We start from the raw sequence: 23,954 nt of genomic DNA, 5'->3' as shown, positions 1-23,954 counted from the left end.
ACTTAGAGGGCTGGGATAGGGAGGGTGGGAATGAGTCGTGGGAGGGAAGGGATATGGGGATATATGTGTAGATGCAGCTGATTCACTTCACTGTACAGAAAAAACTGGCACAACAGTGTAAAGCAATTATATTCCAATAAAGGGCTTAAAAAAAAAAAAGACTGAGCTTTTAATGGCATTACTCAAATTCCTTGTAGGAATTATTAACACATGGAACAATTATGAAAGAAAATTAGGGTTAAAATAGATGAAGCAAAATATTAATTAGTAGGTGTTTTGGGATTCTCCAGAGAAGCAGAACCAATAAACCAATAGGATGGACAGATAGATAATAGGAATTGGCTCATGTGATTATAGAAGTACAAGAATTCAGTCTGGGTCCAAAGGTGCCTAAGAACCAGGAGCGCTGATGTCCAAGGACAGAAGATGGATGCCCAACTTGGGCAGAGAACAAATTTGCCCTCCTTCACCTTTTTGTTTGATTCAGGCCCTCAACAAATTGGATAATGCACATCAGCACTGCTGAAGACAATCTTCTTCGCTCAGTCTACAGACTTAAATGCAAATCTCTTTCAGAAACACCCTCACAGACATACCCAGAAACAATGTTTCACTGGTATCCTTTAGTCAAGCTGAAACATAAAATTAACCATAACAGGAACTTCCATGGTGGCACAGTGGTTAAGACTCTGCATTGCCAATGCAGGGGGCTGGGGTTCTATCCCTGGTCAGGGAACTAGATCCCATATGCATACCTCAACTAAAAGTTCACATGCCACAACTAAGGAGCTAATGAGCCTCAACTAAGGAGCCCTCGAGCCACAACAAAGGAGCCCACCTGCTGCAACTAAGACCTGGCACAACTAAATAAATAAAAATTAAAAAAAAAATTAACCACAGTAGATTACAGTTTAAAATGAGCAAGTAAAGGAATTCCCTGGTGGTCCAGTGGTTAGGACTTGGTGCTTTCACTGCTATTGGCCCAGGTTCAGTCCCTGGCTGGGAAATTAAGATCCCACAATAATAAAATGAGCAGGTGAAAAGAATATCTGGTGACAAAAAAAAATTACTGTAATCCTCCATTTCTCTGTAATTTTGATGAGTGAGGCCTTTCACTTTCATCTCTCTTCCTAAAGGAGGATGTCATCAGCAAATCTAGGGGCATACACAACATACCCAGTTGAGCATGACATTTGCTTGCAGAGTAAATTTCAACTTAAAAAAAAAAAATCTAGTTCAGACATTCCAATCATTTTTTGAAGTTATTGTTCCTGATTTATATTTGTTATCCTTCACCTTCTTTCTCTACCTCCTTCAAAAACATTTTGTGGCCTTGGGTATATGGTAGGGGTGAGTTGACTGGTTTCTTTTTTATTAAGGCCATCTCTATAACCATGACGCATGGGTAAATAGAAAAAGGACAGATACACTTACTTTACTACACAAATGATCCAATTAACATGTATTTTTTAAAGTATCTGCCAGGTACGATGTTAATACTGTAGGTATTGGTTGCATAGCTGCATTAAGCAGTCCTTCATTCTCATCCACTGGGGAGTGTACAGTAAGTCATATGTATTCCATAGCATAAAGACTGAGGGTAAAAAAAATCACCCAGATTTCCAAGACAACTAGTTTTGATACATTTTGCACAAATAAAACATATTTCATATCTTTGCCTGTGCTATTTCCAGTCCAGGAGCCATGTTCTCAAGAACATACTTCTGATGTCAGTCCAATGACTAAGATAAACCTTTAAATCGCATGACAATTATTGTGTCCCTGGATCCAAGAACTGCACTCTGACTTCTTTGGCCCATAAATTCCCCCAGGGTAAAATGAGAGCAGGACAAGGAAAAGTTGGAAGTGGCTGCATAAAGATGCCTTGACCTTGGATATCTTAAGAGGGCAGGGTAGATTTCTCTGACACCTGAGAGCTGGTAGTTGTGAACTGCTGGAAGAAATAGTGCTATGGTTAGAAGATGCTCTATATTTCACTGTGCCACCATACTCAAAGGGCTGAGTCTATGCGTGTATGTAAGCCTCTTTTTGAGAATTAGATGTAAAAGAATTTTGAATTTTCATTGGTCCCAGTGCTTGCCTCTCAAGTTCCAGTAAAACAGAGACTTATTAGGATGGTAAATTGCTATGCTACATACATTGGGTTGTTTTTTCCCCAATCTAAAGATGTCACATCCACTCACCAGCTTTCACCACCAAGAGGTTAGACCCTATGTTGAATTGCTATTATGCACACTTAGCGGGCTTCCAGTTTCCTCTCAATTTTCTACATGCTAGAAACTAATTTTCAGCAATATCCTTCTATTATATTATTCTCTGCTCAAAATTATTCACTGGTCCCTATTTCCTTATTACTTCAAGGCAAAACTTTTCATAACATCCCTGCCCAATCTACCCTCCCACTCCACTGTGCCACTCCACTTGGCCTCACCATTTTAATCTAATTTCCCACAATTTCCTCAAGATATACAATCTGAACTCTAGTCAGGACACAGTTAACTCATCTTCACTTCCACTCAAGTGCCTCTGCCATTCTTCAAGAGCCAACTGACAGAGAAAAATTATATTTATTAATGACATGTATCTGGCACTTTACATAAAATATTGCTAACCTCACAGCACCCCTATTTTACAGATGGGAAAACTGACCCTCAAGATCCCAAGATCATATAACTAGCAATAAACTGGCTGCAATTCATCCCACCTCCTTTGATTTCAACACCTTGCCTATGCCACTGTAATTCAGCACATTGTTGTGTACCATTTTGTTTCCTAACTGTATCCTTGCCTTCCTCATCTCAGTGGTAAGCATACAGGGACCGTACAGTATCTTCACAGCACCAAGCATACAGTAGTGCTAAATGAATACTTGTTGACTGATTTTGTATATGTCTACATATAGTGACAGCCAGTACTGAGTGTTAGACTATTTCAGGAGGCTTAGGACAGAGTATGTCACAGCCAGAAAACCATATTTGAATAATGAAAAAAAGAGCTGTAACTGACTGTGTCAAGTTTTGCTCTTACTCCTGTCTCTTAATTTATCCTCTCTAGAAAACAGGCTTACGGAAGTGGTAGCATTACATGAGCCCTCAGGGCTCTACTGAGCATGGATAGTTCATCTGTTACTCTAGAAGCATGGCAGATATTGTTCTAAGGATAGGTTCACAATTCTTTACCCAAGAACTTAGAGGGCATGTGTGTTTTGGAAACCAGAATTTTTCATATTTTAGACAGCAAATATATGTTTATGCTATATACTGTAGAACTCCCTATTGTATAGCTCCCTCTATAGCATCTAAGTCAGCACCCACAATCAGATACATCTCTGCTTCCCATCAAGTGGAATCAAGATGACAGTCTTGAGTCAGGGTTTGCCACCAAATAATTCGCTGCAAACTTTTGAGAAAATTTTTGGGTTTTAGAGCTTTTCAGATTTCAGAATTGTGGACAAGGGATTTTGAATGTGTAATTGAGATGTATTGATTCATTTAATCTCTCAATAATTTGCGATACTATTCTTTCCTTTGAAGCTGAAGAAACTGAAATGTTGTATAAGGTGTCCAAGGTCGCATGGCAAGGAAGCAGCAGAGCCAGCATTTAAACCTAGACTGTCTGACTCCAGCACCTGTGCTTTTCACCAGCATGAGTGCTGCCTCCCCAGAGGACTTCACAAATCACACTGGCCTAAGTCTTACCTACTGATTATGTGACCTTGAATAACTGCCCTAGCACACTGGATGCCAGTTTCCTCCATTGTTGCTGTGAGTGAAATGTAGATGTCAGCTTGAGTCTTTCACCCTAGGATACCTAGACCAGATGGTCTTGAAGTCCCATTCCTGATTTGCCTAGAGCCTGCTCCAAGATTTCTGCAAGTTTCTAGAGGCTTATAATCTCACTGTCACAGTTGGCTTCTGCTTCTGCTAAACCAATTCACATTATGAATCATTATGAGTCATCTCAGCATCTTGTTTTTGTAAAGAACGATGTGGACTCATGTGAAACTCAGCTCTCCCGCTCAAGAGGACAAATATGTTTAGATGGTTGATATTTCTCCTCTTCTCAAGTCTTTTAGTCACTTCCCCACAATTCCACATTGCCCTAATTTCTCCCGCCTTCTCCTTCCCCTCCCTTCTCACTTCTTCCTTTTTTGTTACTCATTTTCCTGCCCTTTTCCTCCCTTCTCTCCCTCTTCCTCTTCAGAGCAAAACCAAATTCCTCTTTTTTATTCCTCCCAACATTTAGTAATTTTTTTGTGGCTTGAGCTTTTGCTGCTTATGCCTTCAAGATATCATCTTCTCCCAGTGAATTATCAAAAGTGTTTTCTCACACAAAGGCAGTTCCTTTTCTAAGAGTTCCTTCCCTCTTGCCATTCTGTGATGTCCAGCCTAAATGTCACCTCCCCTCTTTCTGCACCCAGCCATACTGACAGACTCCTCCCCACTTCCCAACCCCTGGTCAATGGCATTTGTGTTTCTGGCTTAGCTATGCAAACTTAATTGTTTGGTATCCAAATACCATGGCTACCCTAAAGCTAAAACTTCTCTTAATTACTTTCAGTGCCTACTACCAGGTTTTACTTTTAGTAGGTGTTTAATAACTACTAGAATAAATCTGACCAAAGCTAGGATGCAACTAATATGTTCACTCAGTGATCACACAGTTAATAGGAACTGAAGTCTGTAACACTTGTCTTTGTATTACCGTGAGTGAAGGAAATGACTGGGGTTGAGATTTCAAAGGCAACTGTAGTGCTTTAGTCAGGAAAATATATCAGATGATAGCCAGGGAAAATGCATTATATAAATCCTCACCCCCAGTGAAGTGTAATTTAGCCTTGACCAAAAGACATAAATAGCTCAGCCTTGATTATAAATTCATACCCAACCCACAAATGAGAATTTGAAAGATTTCTTTACAACTTAGTGTCAGTAATGCTGAATAAGCTCTAGATAAAAATTTTCTGGCAGAAAAGCTTGGTAACACCAGGTGTCACCAGCATTTAGGACAGCTTAGCACATAAACTACTTGCTGATTGAGTGGATGAATGCAAAAAAGAAATGTAAAAGACCTATAGCACTGATGGTAGAGGTATTGAACACTGCCTGTTGCCCTGCCCTTACCTGCCTCCCTGGTCATGTGTCCATTACACGAGAAAGAGAGCGGAATTCTAATTTCTCAACTCTATCCTAAATCCCTAAATGTATGACCCTCAGTAAGTAATTTAATTTCTCTAGGCTTGGTTTTATCATATGTAAAATGAAAGCCTTGAGTTAAATGACCTCTAAGGTAGTTTGAATTGCTTATATGAATATATAGTAGTTGTTTTTAGAAAAGTACTGGAGGTACCTGGAAATAAACACTCAAATGTTGTAGACGCACATAAGTAAAAATCTTCCCTGTGCCCTATTTCCAGGTCTTTTTCCTCAGAAGTCCCTTCGAACTAATTCTGTTTTATTCCTCTAAATCACTTGCTTATGCCTCTATTTCCTAATTTATTTACTCTAAATAATATCATTTATCTTTGTACTCTTCAAGATAAAGAATTTAATTCACTACATTCTATATTTTAATTATAGGTATGAATATTTTAATGATTTATATCCATTTCCCTTGTTACTTTGATAGACTTAAAGAACTGTTTCTTTTTTTTTCCAAAGCACTATTTCTTAATCCATCAATTTCAAGTAGTATCCTGACTCCCCACTAAGTAAAATAGTATTCCCTTTGCTTTCCTCCACTTCTCTTCCCCCTGAATTTCCCAGCTCCCGTCAGTTAAATCATTAACTTTTTTTCACCAAAATCATTACTTTTATATTGTCCAAAGTTATAATGTTTAAATTCTCTCTTGCAACTATGGTTGTGTTTAATGCTTTTTCTATAGGTTAATTCTGAAAATTGGAAGCCAATAAGGTATAATTATGTGAATATTACTTACTGCAAAACTAGATAGTATGCTTGGATGTGCAGAGGAAGATGGAGTCCTGTGTCACCAAGCTGGGCCACTTGAAGAGGAAGGCTCCCAGCATCAAAGTCACAGTGACTCTTTTATTACACTCCATATGTTGCTTGAAATTATCTTACATTGTAGTTGGCTTCACATTATGAATTGCTTTCATTTCTAAACACCCTCAAACTTGAAATCTAGCTTGGTAGTTCTCAAACTTGACTGGAGTGCGGCCTGAGCACTTGGGTTTTTAAATTTTTCCAGGTTATTTCAATATAGCCAAAGTTGAGGATCCTGACCACTGATGGCAGTCAGGTCTGTAGAGTCAAAGGTAATAAAATATATTGAGCCCTTTGAAAGCAAGAACAGAAAGTAAAACCTGATACGAACAGAAGGATTGTAGAAGATTTTATTTCCTTTTTGGTTGCAGCTGTCTCCTTCATAACCTACCACCGCTAAGATTGCTTAATAAGACACACTTCTCTGCACTCAGCTTATGAGGTGTTTCATTTGGTTATTTGGATGGAGAACTGATTCTGCTTTAAACCTTATTCTTTTCTTAGATGGATACTGTGGGACATGGGGAGCTGGAAGTGTTGTAAGGAAACCACTGTGTGAAATTTCATCAGATCCTTGATATTCAGACTTAGGTTTCAATAGCTGATTTTTTTCCTTGTGTCTAAGAATTTAACATGCGTTGTGTTCCCATTAGTTTCAACCTAATTTTGTCTAATTTCCAGGGTCAGTTGAAAGGTTGTTGTTTCCTTTCAGCCCTCCTACCAAGACACCTAGAAGTGCCAGAGCCAGGCTGACTGGCCTCAGATTCTAGTAGGTATAGCTGGCTGTGAAGAGCGACTGGGTGGAAGCAGCACCAGAAGAGCCCGTGTGCACATACTGTCCTTTGGCTGCCTGGCAGTTAGCCTAAAAAACAAGTGTGAGAGAGGAGACCAAGTTAGTGCAACCCTCTGCTTGACCCTCTTTGCTTCTCATTTGAAACCAGCTACGCCTTCATGTAGATTTTTTTTCCGTAGAGCAATTTTGCTAAATATTGCTGCTGATACCATTCCTTCCCTTCTATAATATGTTACTTCCTTTTTTCATCCCAGTTTCCTGAGCATTTCTCAGGCAAGCCTGAGGTTTGTGTTACTGAGAAGGTTTCTTTTTAGTACCAACAATATTGCAACAACAGTACTAGAAATTAAAGTTGAGAAACTTCTCATTCATATAGTGAGAAATAGAAATAGAAATAGAAATAGAAGTAGAAATAGAAATAGAAATTTCAATCCCAATTTGGGAAACTTGAAATAGCTGAAGTAGTCTGCTAGGAAACTGACATAAGGCCAAGCATCAAGGAGGTGCAGCTAAAGCTTCCCTATAGCAAAAAAAAAAAATTTTTTTTTAAATAAATCTTCCATTTTCTACCTATATTTGTCCATAAGAATATGTAATTTTTAGGTAGTTGTTATCATAATATCTTTTGATACCCTGTGTAAATCCCAATTAAAGGTGAGTTCAGAATTATGAAACATGTAATAATACTCAAATGCCAATTAGCAGTACCCCATCTTCAAGTCACTGTTGCTATTATTTGATCTTTCCAGGACTTATTTCTACACCTTCAGTGATTTTCAAAGATAGGTTTCATGCACCTAAGCACTTGTTAGAAATAGAAGTTCTCTAGCTTGACCCAAGGCCTTCTGAATCAGAAACTCAGTGGCTGCGTCCAGCCACCTGCATTTTAACACAACCTTCAGGTGATTCGGATGCATGTTCAGGCTTGAGAATCACCATTCTAGATGATAAACTTGACATTCCTTCTTTTGTGTGGGTGGCCCCTCTGACCCTTATTTTCATAATCCCTCCATTATATTAGCTATATCTTCCCACCTCATCAGCTACACTTCAGCACAGCCAAACCCATCATCATCACAAGGTAAAGCACTACCTCTAAAATCTCACACCTCTCTTATGCCCCTGAGATTTTTTTTCGCTTCTCTGTAGCCTTCCTTTCCTTTAGTGCCTCATCATCAAACTTCTGGCTACACCTGATTCCTTGCCCAGTCTCCTCTGTCACCAGCAAGCTGAAGAAGGCTATCACTCAAATTTAGTTCCATCACCCTGTTAAACTTTAATTCTTCAACCCTGCTCTTTCCCATTTACGTTGCTCTGAATCTCCCTTCATGCTTAAGAGAGCTGTTAGGAACATGCAGGATATAAGTTAAGAACCACAAACTCTCATTTCAGCTGCACCTTGCTTAATGCTTGGCCATAACCTCTGCTCAATTTCCTAGCAACTACTTCAACAGCTATTCCAAGTTCCCCACTATAAAGACCGAAATCTCCATTCCCTTATCACTCTCAACAGATGCCCTCATCTGTAATCAGTGATCAACCACTGCATCTCTCCACCTCTACAGACCTGATTCCAAACCCATTTTGTTTCTTCCTTGCTATCTCTCCCTCCTTTCTAAGACCAACTCTGCCGCCTATATTTAATATTTAGTCTCATGTAGTACTGTTTCCTCTAAGTCCTTGTCCTCTCCTAATCTTTGATTTCTCCTCTGGCTTCTTCTGCTTTACAGTTAAACATGCCAAACTCTCTCCTATTTGGCCAAACTCTAAGCTCCCTGAAGGCAGTGGCATTGTCAGCTTTGTTCACCCCAGTCCTTGGCTCCTAGTAGGTATTTAAAAAGGAATGTTGTCCTCATTGTTTTGTTAGTCCTTTTTTGTCCTCATTGGTCCTGGTAACCTTTCTGTCTCTTTTTCTGACAAGCATCTTGAATGGGCACCTTTCCTTTACTGAATCTGTTTTACTGAGGGTCATTGATATGCCCCTCAATGCCAACATCAGCCTCTTCTCCGCCTTTATTTTTAACCTCTTTGTAGCATGTTGTTATTGACCCTTTGAAACTTCATTCTGCTTGTTCCCAGAATCCTTGGTTCATCCTAATACATTATTGCTGCTTGTCTTGGTGGCTTCTCCTCTTCATCTTCCCAAAATGAAAGGTGTCCCAGGTTCATTCCTTGGCCCTCTCATCTTCCCTCTAAAGTGTCTCTGTGGAAATTGTCCTTCAATCTACCATCATCAACTACACTCCCAGTGCAGATATTTCAAAACTCTCTGCAGGTTTAACCTTCTTACTAAGCTCTAATGCCACATTTTCAAATGCCTGGTAGACACTCTCTGGAGATACCTTCATGGCCTGAAGAAAGCAGTGAGAGCCAGGCCCCAAGTATCCACTTGGTCGAGTAGATAAGAGGTAGTAGCATCTTACCAGGGCCCGCTTCATAAAAGCCTCCTGGGTTGCCTTCTTGTTTGCAGCCTTGCCACCCCAGGTAGCCAGTGCACTGGCCTGCAGGGCCCGTCCGTAAGAGAAACTTAGTTTCCAGGGCTTTGGTAGAGGGCAAAGGTTGATAGCATTGAGGTTGAGAGTAGCATCCTCTTCACTCATGCCACCAGACAAAAAGCAGATGCCTGGAAGGAGAGAAGCCATTCCACTCCACTAGTCCCAGCTATGTACCCCGCTTGAGAAAGCAAACAAGGAGCCTAAAAGAAATGTAATGTCTCAATCTTTTCTCCACTTGATTTGCATGGGACTAGGTTGGAGAAATTAGCTTGCCTTTGCTGAGGCTAGCTGGGCTAAGGAGAGAAGGGCTTTAGTAAATAAGAGGGCAGCGAAGTGTTGAGGAAATCAGTGGATTGTGTGCATTTGGACAGACTCAGAATGGGTGGTATCATGGAGTTAGAGGGGGAAGTGCTGGCTGCCTGTGAGACAGCAGAGGTCTGTTTCATGGCTAGAAGCAGACTCCTGGACAAATATGAATACTTACAGCACTCCTTCAAAGAATGAGGACTAACACCTCAAGTTAGAGAAGAAAGAAAACCTTACCAGGAACAGCTGCAGGAACAGTACGGTAGAGAGCTGTGACAGTGGCCATGGCCACCTGCTCTGGAGTATACTTCTTGGTGCAGGAATGTCCAGCAGTCACCATGTTGGGCTTCAATAGGGTGCCCTCCAAGTAAACATGATGGTCATTCAGGGCCTTATAGACAGCAGCCAGGACCTGATAGACAAGAGGCCCAAACAGGTGAAACCTAGAGCCAGCCATACAGTCACCTGACCTTGGCACTTCTACACTGCAGGGACACAGGATGAAGGAATTCCCACATGCTGTTTGGTCAAAGCTTCCCAACCAGCTGCTAGGCTCAGTCAGGGTAATGCCTGCAAACCACAGCCACTGAGCACTGCCCAGCTGGCCTGTCCCTGCTGCCCCTCCCCTAACTGCTCGATGCATGGCCTACTGGCACGGCTCTGCTTCCTAGAGGCCCTTCACGCCTTCCTTCCCATTACTCCCTTTGGTAAATTGAGCCTGCCTTGATTTATTTCGTTGGGGACATGTAAACTGGCCTCCACTCTCCATCCCATAGAAGCTGAATGATCATAAAAATATACATTTTAGAGACAGAAGTGCTTTCAGATCTCATTTCAGTCCACCTCATTTTGCAAGTGGAGAAACTGAGGACTCACTTCCTTACAGATGTACTGTGGCTAATTTAGAAAGTCACATGTGAAAAAATTACCTTCTAATTACATTTTCTCATGGGAGCCTCATATTTTAAAATTTCTTTGTTTAAACATAATGGAACTGAGGTCCAAAAAGATAATATGACTTGCCCCCGGGGCCCAAAACTGGGAACATTGGATGCTCAAACCCTAATCTTGGTAATGCAGAGCCTGTAATTTTTCATAAGGAGTATACCATGTGCTCAAACAAGTGGAAGATTTGATAATACCTCTTTACCTTCTCAATGCTACATAATGATTCTAACTGTAGAATATTTCATGTATAACAGCAGATATATGTTAAGTAACCACTGGTGCTTAAAAACAGATTTTTCAACCGGCATTGGGACCTTTATATTTGAGACTTACCTTCTCAGTAACATACTGGCAGTGTTCCATGTCATGGTCTCCATCAGGAATCACCTCTGGTTCAACAATGGGTACCAGCCCATTCTAAAAAGGAAAAAGCAGGGGACAGAATGAAGCTCTGTTCACTGGGATCCTTTCTTTAAGAAGATAAATTTAACAGTTGCAATTGGTACAAGGTTGAAGCTCTTACGGAGAAATACCATATAGGTGGCTTAAAGGCAATGAAAATAAACTTAATGGGATGTCTAGTGAGCATTTGTGGCTTAGCCAAAAAAAAAAAAACAGTGAGGAAAAAAAGTTTTCCTGGAAATGGGGTAAAATAAATGGAAACTTTTAATTTCTATATCTTATTCTAGAGACTATTCTAGCTAGCTCAGAACCTAGCTGTCACCCTTTGAGGGCGGTCAAGCTTAAATCGCCAATAAAGATGCCTCTTATATGAGTTAATTAAGGAATTCAAGCAGAGTTTACAATTCTGATTGGGAAGCTCCAGGTACCCACAACTCAGGTGACCCCAGCATAGCACCCACACAAGCAAATCAGACTTAACTTGGACCCCAGAGATACTCCAACATATGTTGGAAACTTCGGCATCAAGCTACCTTCCTCCAAGAAATTATCTGAATTGGGACCAGATTAAAGCTGTCACCCTTGAGCTGGGGGTTTAAGAGGATCATGTCCTTGGACATGGTGGAGCATAGATAAGTAAATGCCCTGGCCTCAGGAGCCTATTGCTTTTTTTTTTTTCATTTATACATTTATTAATCTCCACTTGCTCTAAATCAGAAGCCATACTAGGTGCTGGTGGAATCCCAAGATGAAAAAAACAATGTATTCTTGCCCTCAAGCAGCTCTCGGTTTCAGTTTTATTTGCAAAAATATAATATTTTAAGCCATCAGTAATTCACAATTGAAGTAGACACTAATTCATAGCAGAAACCAACGGCCTGAGATGGGACAGAGAAATGGTACAACAGAGGTGAGAGTGGGCAGGAGACAAGATCACTAAAAAAGAGAGGAAAAGGAAACTAGGGCATAATTCTAGTCTTAGGAGTCAGAGACTCATTCAGCATCCAGATCTGTCAACTACCAGCAATGCAAATAATTGGGGGTTTTGCAATTAGTATGTATTTTATAATTAAAAATTTTTAATTAACAAGGAACCAATTAACGTTCCTTGTTTCATACAGTTTTGAAGATCAGATGAGAGCACTGATGGAAGTATACAGCACAGAGATTTTTTACTGGGAAGCCCGACTAGTATATTAGTTTTCAAAAACAGAGTAGCCCCTTAAGGAATGCTCAATACAATTTTGTTAGTTTAATTGACATTAATACACATTTTGTTAATACAGTTTTGTTGATGATGATAACACTCAGTGACAGAGAGTGAAGCAGAAGGGTAAACAAAAAAGTAAAAGCCTTCAGATCAGCCAGATCTAAAGTCAAATTAGGGTTTGAGCTCTTGACAGCCAGCTGTCTTACCTTAACGAAGTTATTTTATCATCGTGGACAAATTGTCACAGGGTGGTAAGATTAAAAGTTAGAGATATAATAAGGCCCTCAGCACAGCGACTGACACTCAAATATTAACTTCACTCTTCACAATCCCTAAATAAACGCACTTCCCAGCTGCCCTGGACACCTGGGTTTTGGCTGCTCAGCATGCAAACCTAGTACTGCTTGAGCCCCTACCCCATGCTTCCCTAAGGGTGAGGAAGGGAGGAGATGCACCTTCGCTCTGCCCTCTGATGGCTGAAGCCTGGCCTGCAGCCTAAGCACAGCTAAAACAATGCTCCCTCCTGGGGCTCTGACTCTACCAGGATGGCACAGCAGACACTGTCTGGGCTGCTGGTGCCAAGGGCGGTGCCTGTGGCAGAATCTTGGCACCATGGCCCCACAGCAACGTCTCATCAATTCTGTGACCTATGCACTCATCCAGTAAGTTAATTTTCTCCTTAAATAAACAGTTCCTGTTGTCCGTAAACAGGAACCCTAAACTAGTACACTTTTGTAAAACTAATAAAAGTAAATATCAGTGCTATGAGATTATTTTAATATCTTTTTCTCCATGACTGAATATACAAAGATAATGGAAGTAAAGTATTCTTCTGCTGTGAAGATGGATGGAATATATCAAAATCCACCTGCTGAATTTTCTTTAAATAGTCCTCCAGAGCAACTGGCTGAAGAAAAGCAGGAAATGCTTTCACAGGAACACTTTTGTGGAAGGACCTTGCATGCTTTAGGTACAAGTGTGCCTGGCTGGCAATGTCATGTACCACATCTCTCACATTTTCATCTTGGCTCTTCTGTAGAAAATCCTCTTGAGAAACACCATGCAGCATACAAATATCCATGGGAAGGAACACTCTTCTTCTGCTACCATGATAGGGCGTTGCCCTCAAGCAAGCAACAATGCCTTGTGCTTTTCTAGTATGACTTGCATGATCTGCATGAAGGTCCTTTATACCCAATATTTCTAGTGTTAGATAAAGAAGAGAGCTCTGCGTGTTTTCAGCATAATTTTCCAGTTCCTGGATATTACGATATGCTTTGTCATCCAAATTTTTTTCTCTTTCATCAGTGATTTTCGTAAGCCGTCTTTTAGTCAGATTATGTCTCTTGACAGCCTTCCATAGTTCAATGGCCACAGGCTGATGTGGTGGACTGTCACGTTATATATCATCCACAGTTTTTTTCCAAAACTGCATTCACATCAGTCCAATTGTTTTCTCAGAGACGGAGTCCTTAACCAGCCTGAGTCAGTTCCACACTGAAGGCTCTCAGTGCAAGAGTAGAGCTTCTGGATTCTGCAGGGAGCAGCAGGGAGCATAAAAAGCCGTCATAATCTCATTTCCGCAGCAGCTCCAAGCAGTAGCGGTCAGTACCCGAGGTGCCAGGTCCGCTGGCCGCGGCCACGCTCCGTCCGAACCCCGCGGGCTCCGGAAGCCGCCGTGCGCGGGCACACGGGTCCCGGAGAGGCCGGCGACACAGGCCGGGAACGCCGAGCCACAGCGGGAGCCTATTGCTTTTAAGACTCAGCTTACAGTGCTTTGGTAGAGGGCTACACTCAATGGCGTTCGCCTTTTGGACTCACAGCTGACTTGTGGCACTAAATTTTACCCTATTACACCTAGTCAAAGTAGTGAAAACTGCCATCAGGATACACTGGTGAGAGAAAAGGGGGGATCACATGTGGTTACAGTAAAATTAGAAAGATGGGCTTTGAAGAAAGCCTTCGCTTACTATATTTTAGCCCAAGGGGAAGGAAGAGTACCTGCTGACAGATGCTGGCATAGCGGGCCAGGGTGTTGGCGTTTTCCTGGATAGCAAGGTGGGATGGACACTGGCTGTCTATCTTCAGCACAGCACGCCACTTCCCAAAGTCAGCACCTTCTTTCTTATACTGAGCACAGCGTTCAGAAAGGCCATCAAGCCCTGCAAGTCACAAGAGAGAAAGGCTTCTTTGCACCCCTGACGCCTGGGGCTGCTGATAAATGAAGGAGTTCACCCTTGGCTTAGCTTTCAGTCATAGAGCTTGAGGACCCAAAACATCCAGACATAAAGAAACATTACATCCAGCAAAGAAATAAATATCCCAGTACTGAGCCAAAAGACCTGGGTTTCATAAATATGGTTTTGATATATAATACATATTGGATACGCTATAAGAAGAATAAAGGGAACTAATACTTATTTAGTACTTACTTTGTTCCAAGGTATGATTCTAGGCATTTTGCATACCTTACCTTATTTAATAATAGCTTTTATTAAATAACAACAGTATAACAACCCTAGTAGTTGTTATACTGTTACAACCTAAGAGTTGTTACATTGTTAAAACCTAAGAGAATATACAACCCTCCTAGTTATATATTCATTTTACAGATTTGGAAACTGAGGCTCTGAGAGGTAAAGTAACTTCAACAAGTTTGACAGAGCTGGGATTCAAATTCTGCTTAGCCAACCCAATGCTATGGTTTTTATTCGCCTACTTGGGCAGTGATGTACCTTGCAAAATTATCTAAACAGTGAGTGATGGAAGCAGCATTCAAATGCAAGTGTGTCTGATCCCACAGGTTGAGATCTTTCCTCTCTACTGCCGCTAGGTTTTTCTAAGATAATATTCCCAAGTATAAAGTATCTTCTCTGTGCAAGGCACTGTGATAAGCACTCTATGTGCACTGTCTAATTTAATCCCCACAACTATTCTGCAGGTAGATATTGTTATTCCATTTTAACTGAGACAGAACATTTAAGTGACTGGCCTGAGGGCACACAATTGTTAAATAGAGGAACTGGGGGCTGAAGAACAGGTGTGTGGCTCTAAAACCAGTGTGATGTTCATATTTTGTTTTCCCTCGATCCCTTCTTTGCTTCCTTCACTCTGGCATATATTGGCATGATTCTTATCGATGGGCAACATCCTTACCTTGAATGGTGGTTTCTTTGTTTGTTCCTGCAAGGGGAGCACTTCCTTTGTCTAACTGTGAATATAAATAATTAACAAGTAATTAGCAGGTGTCAGGTGTCCCAGTAAAACACAAGCAGAGCCCCTGGTGCTAAATAATAGTTTGCATCTTTCAAAAACCAATGATTTAGAGTGAAGTAAGTCAGAAAGAGAGAGACAAATATTGTATGCTAACTCACATATACGGAATCTAAAAATGGTACTGATGAACTCAGTGACAAGAACAAGGACGCAGATACAGAGAATGGACTGGAGAACTCAAGGTTTGGGAGGGGGCGGGGGGGTGAAGGGGAAGCTGAGACGAAGCGAGAGAGTAGCACAGACATATATATACTACCAACTGTAGAATAGATAGTCAGTGGGAAGTTGTTGTATAACAAAGGGAGTCCAACTCAAGGATGGAAGATGCCTTAGAGGACTGGGGCGGGGAGGGTGGGGGGGACTCGAGGGGGTGGAGTCAAGGAAGGGAGGGAATACGGGGATATGTGTATAAAAACAGATGATTGAACTTGGTGTACCCCCCCCAAAAAAAAAATAGTAAAAACTGTTTAATCTGAAAAAAAAAAAAAAAAGATTACTACTCAAAAAAAATAAATAAATAAAAAATAAATAAAAACAGATGATTGAACTTGGTGTACCCCCCCAAAAATAATAAGTAAATAAATAAATAAAATTAACATAAAAAATAAAATAGGAGATTAATTATTCCATAAGAATTACAGTAAAAACCCCCACAGATTTTGAATTATAAAACTAATTATAACAAATTTTAAATCAGTTATTCAATTCCTTTAATGTTTATAATTCTAATCAAGTTTTTTTTCTCTTCTTGACTCAGTTTTGTCCAATTTTGTTTTCCTAGGGAATGGTTCAGTTTCTCTAAGCTTTGAAAAGTATGGGTATAATAACATTTAGAATATTTAGTTATGGATTTTTTCATTGCTACTACAGCTCCAGTTATGTTCTCCTTTTCAGGCCAAATGCTACTTACAAAAATTTCTTATAATTTCTAGATAAATAATGTCTAAGAGTTATTACTCCAGAAAATAAAATAAATTTGACTTTGTTAATACTCAAAAAAAAAAAAAAAAAAACCAATGATTTGAGTTAGGAAGGTATTGTATATTAGTCACTGAGGGGACACAATTCAGTCCATAGCAGAAGGGAAGTTATCTGGAAAGAACAATATAAGTCTATCAATCCTAAGAGGATGGAAAGCATAGAAAGCACAGGTCTGGAGCTTGGAAAGTAAGAAGTCATCTGATAGTACCTGGGATGCAGAGGTGTCATGTAAGAGCCACTTCCTTTAAATTATTCATTCATTTATTCAAGAGACATTTATTGAGCACTGCACATACCAAGCCCTATGCTATTACAGGAGATAAAAAGAATAAGGATGCAGCCTCTTACTCTCAACCTAACACAGGCTAAGGTCATGAGCCCAAGAGGTAGACAGTCTGGGCTTGAACTGGCTCCAATTTTGCCTTGCTGTGGGCAAGTGATACCATTCGTTGAAATTCTGTTTTCTTGCCTCATCTCTAAAATGGGGATAATAATTGAGTCTGCCTCCAGAGGTTGTGAACAGGAGTAAATGAGTGCTTGGAGTTGTAAGCACTCAGCAAATACTAATGATCACTCTTGAGAAGTCCACGTAGTTTTTGGAAGACTTAGTTACAATAGAACAGTAAGTGTTTTAACAGTAATAGCTATCATGAACTAGATAATAATGGTGTGACAGGAACCGTTTTACAAACTCATTTCATCCTTACAAGAAACTTAAGAGGAAGGTTCTATTATTCCCATTTTAGAAATGAGAAAATTGAGACACAAAGAGATTAAGTACCTTGTAGAAAAACGGTTGAAAGAACAGGTACTGGAAAGGTCTAGAAGAAGATGTGGTTCTCAGTGGGAAGGTGATGATGGAAAGGAGTGAGAAGAGCAGTTAGATGATGAGAGCAGTCCTCGTGTTGGCCCTGCCTCAGCCACTGTGTTGGGAGTGGGGCTGCGGTGAGGTGGGAGCGAGGTGTATTCACCTTGATTCCCACCACAATCCCTTTTTTCTTGAGGATGTCTCTGAACAGCACTCCCTCGCTGTCCTTCTGGTAGAGGGTCTCATGGAAGAGGATCACGCCCCCGATGCTCTGGTTGATGGAGCTGTCCACGGTGAAGAGGATTTCGCGGAACTGCCGGCGGTTCTCTTCAGTGTTCTCCACCTTGATCCTCTGCAGGCGGTTCCCCATGGTGCCTGTGTGGGCAGGTGAAGGCAGCACAAGGAGCAGGCCAGGGCTTCCCTGCCACCTGCCTCCACACCAGCCAGGGACCCTCACCAGGATGGGCAGCAACACTCTTTTTTATTCAGAGCATCAGAGCTCCTGCCTCATTTTTGTCTCCCCAGGGAAAGACTATCATTGCTGTCAGGATGAAGTTCATGGGCTGGGTGTGGGTGGAAGCCACCATTGGGTCCAAGTGGGGCTGCAAGGCCCTCAGGCCTCTCTGCTTCTCCCTTGGTCCAGCCCTGATCTGACTGGAAGTACAGACAGTGGAAAGAGGGGTGGGGCAGGCTCCTGACTTCTCTGGTGCCTGTCGTTTTATGGTGGGCATGCAGACCTGCCACAGCTCTCCCTTGTGCCATCCTGAGGTGCTCTCAGCCACAAGCTCTGCCTGGTTCCTGATGTGGACACTTCCCTGCTCTCATTGCCCTCCCTTGGCTGACTTTACACTGACTTCTCATTGGCAGCAGTGGTCTCATCCTGCTAACTGAGTTCCTGGCCTTGCTACAGCTTGGATTCAAATGATCCCTGGCAAGGAGGTCTTAAAATGGAGGGCTGGAACCTGTTCACTTGGTCTTCAGAAATCTGCCTCCTGGAATGACAAGACTCAAAATGTCAATGCTCACTGAGTCTTCTGCTCCCACTCCTGTATATATAAACTTTTACTTCCTCTGAGAGGAAAGAGAATATGATCATCAAGTTGCCTTTGCTAAGTGTAGAATCAAGAATACGGTGGTCGTGTGATTTTTTTCTTGCACTCACCTACAGACTCATCTGCAGCCAAGATTCCCTTCCCATTGGCAACAATGCGCTGAGCAATTTCTGAGAGCTCCTTCTTCTGTTCTGAAGTGAGGGGTGGAAATTGGTGGGCCATGGTGACAGGTCTGGAAAAGAGTGCAGGAGAGTCAGCTGTGAACAGAACTGTGGGTCGCTCACACGGACTCATGACCAAGACAGTAGGTGTGCAGAAAAGCCCTGCAGGCCCCTCTGACATTTCTGGCCCATTTCCACAGCTGGCTAAACAAATGAGGTCTGTTCTGTTTTGGTTTTTTCCCCTTAAGCCTAAATAGTTGCTATTTGCCATAATGGATGAAGGTGGGATGCCAAATTTCACGGTGATCCTGAATAGAATGCCTTCCAGGAAACCTTTGGGATCACTGATTCTGACACTGAAGCAGCTAATGCATATCCACTTAAATCTGACAAATAGAGGGCGTGACAGTAATTGACTATCCCTCTATTCTGTGGATTCCTGGTGCTGTCAGGGGCTGGATGGCTAGAGGTCAGGACAGTGAGGCTTTCAGCCTCTATGGCCATTCCTCACTTTGCTCTGTTAGCCTGGAATCCCACCAGAGTATTCTCTAGGCAGCAAACCTGAGAGGAGAAAGCACTATTTGGCCTTGAATTTAACCTCCTTTCAGCTTTGGGACTAGAGGGAGGGGTGCGTCTCGTTTTTCTTATATTCAACCACGTACGAGACCATTTGGAGCAGATGGGGAAAATTTACCCTAAGCACCTCTGGGCTAGAGGTTCCCATTAGCTCTAAGGATGCCAACGTCATTTGTTGATTCCTACTCCAGTAATTTGCAGCTTCACTGCTTTTGCAAGGAGAGACTCTGGTTCAAAGATCCCCTACCCAAGCCACTTCTTAGCAGTGGTCACCTGAAGGGGAATATTGCTCCTATTCAGCTGCCACTTTGTGCCCGTCTTGAAAATGCAAGCTCACAGGACTCTCATCTTGGATGTTAGAAAGAACGGTTTTGCATAAGTTGGATTATCAAAGAAAAAAAAATGGTAGTGAAGATTATCTTCAACAATTTCTTATCCAGCCCTGTGGTGTCCTCTTTTCCCTAGTCTCCTCTCCCCTCATACACTCATACACAGGGTAGATGCCCTGTGTCTGCTTTCTGCTTCCTGGAAGCTAAGGGACACCTCAGTTTTCATTCGATCCATTCAACAATGAGGTAACCAGGACAGGTATTATCTTCATTAATTAATGAACAAGCTAAGACTCAGGGAAGGTAACTGACTTGTCCAAGGTCCCAGCTAGAATGAGGCACAGTCCCTCACCCAGCTCTCCTTCTCATGGCAAACTGATTTCTTCCCATTTTCTGCATCCCTTCAAGGTAAGTTCTCAGAATGCTGTCCCTTGATATGAGAAGTTAATGACTACAGAACTAATTCCTGAGAAGGTATAACTGATGGCACTCTTACTGTGGCTACTCTCACTTCAATATTTAACCCCAAAGAACGGAACCACAATGCTGTCACTGGGATACCAGGACAGGCTAGTGGGCAACAATTTCCAGAGAAGATGATTTTCCAAAATCCTTCACATCCCAGCCAACTGAAGGTAGTATTTCTTCTGTTTATATATTAGTTCCTAAATTGTAGTCAAGGACTGTTAGCTTTGGACCTGACCACCAGATCTTCATGGCAGATAAAAGTCAACTTGAGGTTGGTAACCTTCAGGCCAAAGTACATATTTTCTCTCTCAGTTCAGATGTTTGCACAAAGGAGTTGACAACTACCAAACAATGTCTCTTTAATGAAACAAAAGGAAAACATAGCCCAATAATAACAAATGATCATTTATTGCCAAGCACTCTGCTAATTGCTTTACACTATAAAATTTATTCCTCACAATAATCTCAAAAGGGAAGCCAGGCTTCCCCCTCCCCCACCGCCATATAACAGATAAGAAAAGAATATAAGACAGTTTAATTATTTGTCCAAGGACAAATAGCTAATAAGGCACAAAGTTGGGATAAGGGGCAGTACTCCCTCTTTCAAGTAGAGAATGAGACTGGTGAAAGAACTGGCCTTTGGATGACCCTAAGGTCCTTGACGACACACCCCCCAGAGTGCTTGGGGGTGACACACCCAGAGTACCCAGAACCCCTGGGCTATGGATCATCATCCCCACACCACGCTAACAATTCATAAATATCTGACACATTCACATAGAAGTAGATCAGAAGGACCTTGCTTCAAGGACCAGCTCTGCCTCTTCCTCACTGCGACCATGGGCAAGGTGGTAAGTTCTTTGAGTCTTAGCATATTGTGGATTAAGTGGCTATAATATCTACTCTAGTTGTCTCACTGCCAAATGGATCACATGTGACCTGTGAGCACCCTACTTATTGTAGTTGCTCAGAATATATTTGTTGAATCGCATGATAAACATGAAGATGCTTTATAATGCATTATGAAAATGTCAGGTATCACTATTCCTCTTTTTTAATTTAAAAAAATAATTGTCTAAGGGACTTCCATATTTCCATTTACTACCAAGTTATTTTCTTCAGTCTGAGTGTGCTGACTCAACCAGAAATAAATTAAAAAAAAACCAAAAAACAGAGAAAAGGTCAGATTGAACCAATACTGTTTATGAGAAGTTAAACTTCTACAGAGGGATTAAAGTTCTGTACCACATCAGCACAAATGTTGCCTCTCTGTTAATCATAAAACAAGGTCACAGGCCAATGTTCACCACTGGAAGTGAGGAGGCCAGCTGGAAGTGGGTAATGATAGAGAATGATTTCTGTGCCCATAAGCCTCTGCTTTTTACTCTTTAAAAAGTGTGATGGATACATGTTACTAATAATTATAAAATAACATAATAAATACAATCTAAAAGGAAAAAAAAAGTGTGATGGAAACTTGTTCACATTATATAATTAAGTAAAAAAAAATTAAGCAAGTTTCATAAAAGTATGCAATACATATTACTTTTTAATTAAAAAATGGTATACACATATACCATTTATGGGTCTATATAAGCAGAGAATAACCACACTGAGATTATTCCTGGGGAATGAAATAGGGTGGGGTGACTCCCACAGTTTACTCTATGGATTTCTTTGCCACGTTTGATTTCTCAGTGAATAAATTTATATATTACATTATTTACTATACATAATATATTAACAGGTAATATTGATATATATGCAAATCTGCAAGAAGGTTGCAAGTACAAACATATATGAATAGAAGGTAACCACAGAAAAGCAGAGCTACAAGTGACCTCAGAGATATCTTTATCAACCCCGCTAACTTCAGAGATAAGGAAATTGAGGCCCAGGAAGAATATGTCTGATGCCCCTTCTAAGTTGTGATGTTTTAGGACTGTAAATCACATCCTACTGGCTTATGACTTGCAATTCTTTTTCCAATCCTTCTTCAGCAGAATAACAGATGAAACCCTATAGTATAGTTCTTTCTGCCTTCTTTGAAGAGGTTCTGTGAAAATATAATAATTTGTAAAATATCAATATTTAACTGCCGAAGAAATATAAGGGAATAGAGAATCTATCTGCTTCTCCATGTACAAGGCAAGTGGATTTTCAAGAAGACATGAGGGGCTTATTCACTGAAAGCCCATGACTGTCAGGCATTGCATGCAGCACTTTTATGTACAGATGCAGGAAGACGCCCACAGCTTCGTTATGTATCTGATGCCACAGTGACAAGCACAGTGAGATGCTCTAGAACAGCCTGATCCATGATGCCTTTGAACATACATGGAGCAGCTCAGAAAGAGACCTGAGTGTTGCTCTTTCCCCTAAACTGGAACCTAAGCCAAAGGAACTCCTAGGTTTGCAGCAACTACACTCCATTCCCTGCCCCAGCACCGCAGGTCTAGCCTGGGCCTGGGCTGTCTGAAGATGAGCCTTGGCTAAATGATGGTGGCAGCAGAGCTGGAGCCCCTGCTGGATCCACAGTAGTTAACAGGACCCCAGGTATCTATTTAAAGAGAAGTTTATTTTAAAAGGCAGCATATCCTCTCAACACGCCTATTCTTCAGATAGTAGAACAAATGTACCAAAATACATCAGCAGCTTTTGATTCCAAATATCTTAAGCTGTAGGGTCTTCAGAGAAGGAAATGTTACAGAAATTATCAAACAAGGGAAAGGTTTGACAATTCATAAGCAAAGGGTAACTATGCTCTGTGACGCCCGTTCCATTTTCTCATCTGAGCAGTGGGTGAAGACGAAGGGCAAAACAGGCCAAGAGTTCATTTCTGTGACAAAGAAATTTCAGTGCTAGTACTCGTAGGTGTGGGAAGAGAATGAAGAAAATGACATAAGGCGAAAGATATGTAAATAAATCACTGGAATAAGCAGTTGTTATGGAGGGGGTAGAAATGAGCAGGAATCTCAAAAACTGAGTAGAACCCAACCAAATAGGAGTATTGAAGCTGTTTTTCCTTAGCCAAAGACTCAGAAGAGCCCTCCTGCAGGTAACACTGGTAACTGGCATCAATCTTGGGTATTTGCCACCACTCAAAGAGCCAGGGGAGGTAGGGAGAAAAACAATCATTTCAGCAGATCACCACGTTTTCAGCCACCATCATGTTTTTCCTGAAAACAGAAGCAAACAAACTTCCTCTCTCCGTGCTTAGTGCAATCATTAAGCCCTGACTCCCTGGTGCTGTCCTGGTAGACAAGGGAAGTTCTTTTACTTACAGGTGGAGAGAGGAGAGTCCTCTAGATCTATCAAAAGCTCTGGATGAGGCAGCAGCTGCCAAATAGGATGAATATTCAGGAACACACAGTTTTTATAGACTTCTCACCCAAGTTTTTTTTTTTTTTTCAACTTTACCCTCCCCTTCCCACCTTCGCCAAGTACAGAGGTGTTTAACCAATAACTCTGATTGGCTCATAAACAGCCAATCCTTCTAATCACGCTCACACACTGTCTGTACTCACAGAACGTTAAAGCTATAAGGACCATCTGGAGACCTTGTAGTTCTCAATCCAGGCTCTTCATTTTACAAGTCAGGAAATGGAGACACGAAGGATTAGGATCAGTCATGCAGTGAGTAGATGACTGGGCTCTGGAGTCCACCAAGGAAAACCGGGAAACATGTTAGCCTAGCTCCAGCACTTACTACACAACATGATCTTGGTCAAGGTTTTTTTCACTTCTCTGAGCCTGAATTTCCTCCTCTGTAAAGTGGGATCTGAACTTCACAAAAGCATTAAGTGCTTGAATACAGGAGGCATTCAAAGATCCTCCCCAGTCCCCCCCAAACCAAGCTGGGCTCCTTGATGTTTTTAATGTCAGGATACAATGTCTTTTGCTCTATTCTCATTCTGTCTCAATCTGTAGGTTTTTGTCTTTAAAGTTGGTAAAAACTAGAATAAAACTCAGTGATTGATGTAAGCCATCAGCTCCCCTAGTTACAGCACTGTCTGGGTACAAGTTCATTCTACAGGGTTTTTCTCTGAGCATTAAACCAAAATATAATTCAAGAGAAAGCAAATAAAAATAATGTATGCTTCCTGAGGCAAATAATGAAAG

The 23,954-nt window shown here is 41.3% G+C and overlaps 1 protein-coding gene and 1 pseudogene across 1 annotated transcript; both read right to left on the bottom strand.

Moving 5' to 3' along the window:
- Positions 1 to 6,354: 6,354 nt before the first annotated feature.
- Positions 6,355 to 23,189, bottom strand: ALDOB (aldolase, fructose-bisphosphate B). The gene is made up of 9 exons (XM_057724823.1): positions 23,117 to 23,189; positions 18,409 to 18,530; positions 17,410 to 17,621; positions 15,338 to 15,392; positions 14,183 to 14,343; positions 10,903 to 10,986; positions 9,859 to 10,033; positions 9,244 to 9,443; positions 6,355 to 6,889 (listed from the first exon to the last, which is right to left on the bottom strand). The coding sequence occupies exons 2-9, from the start codon at positions 18,518 to 18,520 to the stop codon at positions 6,794 to 6,796; spliced, it is 1,095 nt and encodes a 364-aa protein (XP_057580806.1). The 5' UTR covers positions 18,521 to 18,530; positions 23,117 to 23,189; the 3' UTR covers positions 6,355 to 6,793.
- Positions 12,957 to 14,064, bottom strand: LOC130846590 (NADH dehydrogenase (ubiquinone) complex I, assembly factor 6-like; annotated as a pseudogene).
- Positions 23,190 to 23,954: the final 765 nt, after the last annotated feature.

The sequence above is a fragment of the Hippopotamus amphibius genome, chromosome 2 (genome assembly GCF_030028045.1).
Source record: "Hippopotamus amphibius kiboko isolate mHipAmp2 chromosome 2, mHipAmp2.hap2, whole genome shotgun sequence".
Classification (NCBI taxonomy): Eukaryota; Metazoa; Chordata; class Mammalia; order Artiodactyla; family Hippopotamidae; genus Hippopotamus; species Hippopotamus amphibius.
This window is presented reverse-complemented; position numbering and strand designations above follow the sequence as displayed.

Coding starts and splice junctions, on each gene's coding strand:
- ALDOB (XM_057724823.1), bottom strand. CDS start 18,520: ATGGCCCACCAATTTCCACCCCTCACTTCAGAACAGAAGAAGGAGCTC. Junction 14,344..15,337: donor CAAAGAAACCACCATTCAAG/GTAAGGATGTTG, acceptor TGTGACTTGCAG/GGCTTGATGGCCTTTCTGAA. Junction 6,890..9,243: donor CTTTTATGAAGCGGGCCCTG/GTAAGATGCTAC, acceptor CTTGTTTTTTAG/GCTAACTGCCAGGCAGCCAA.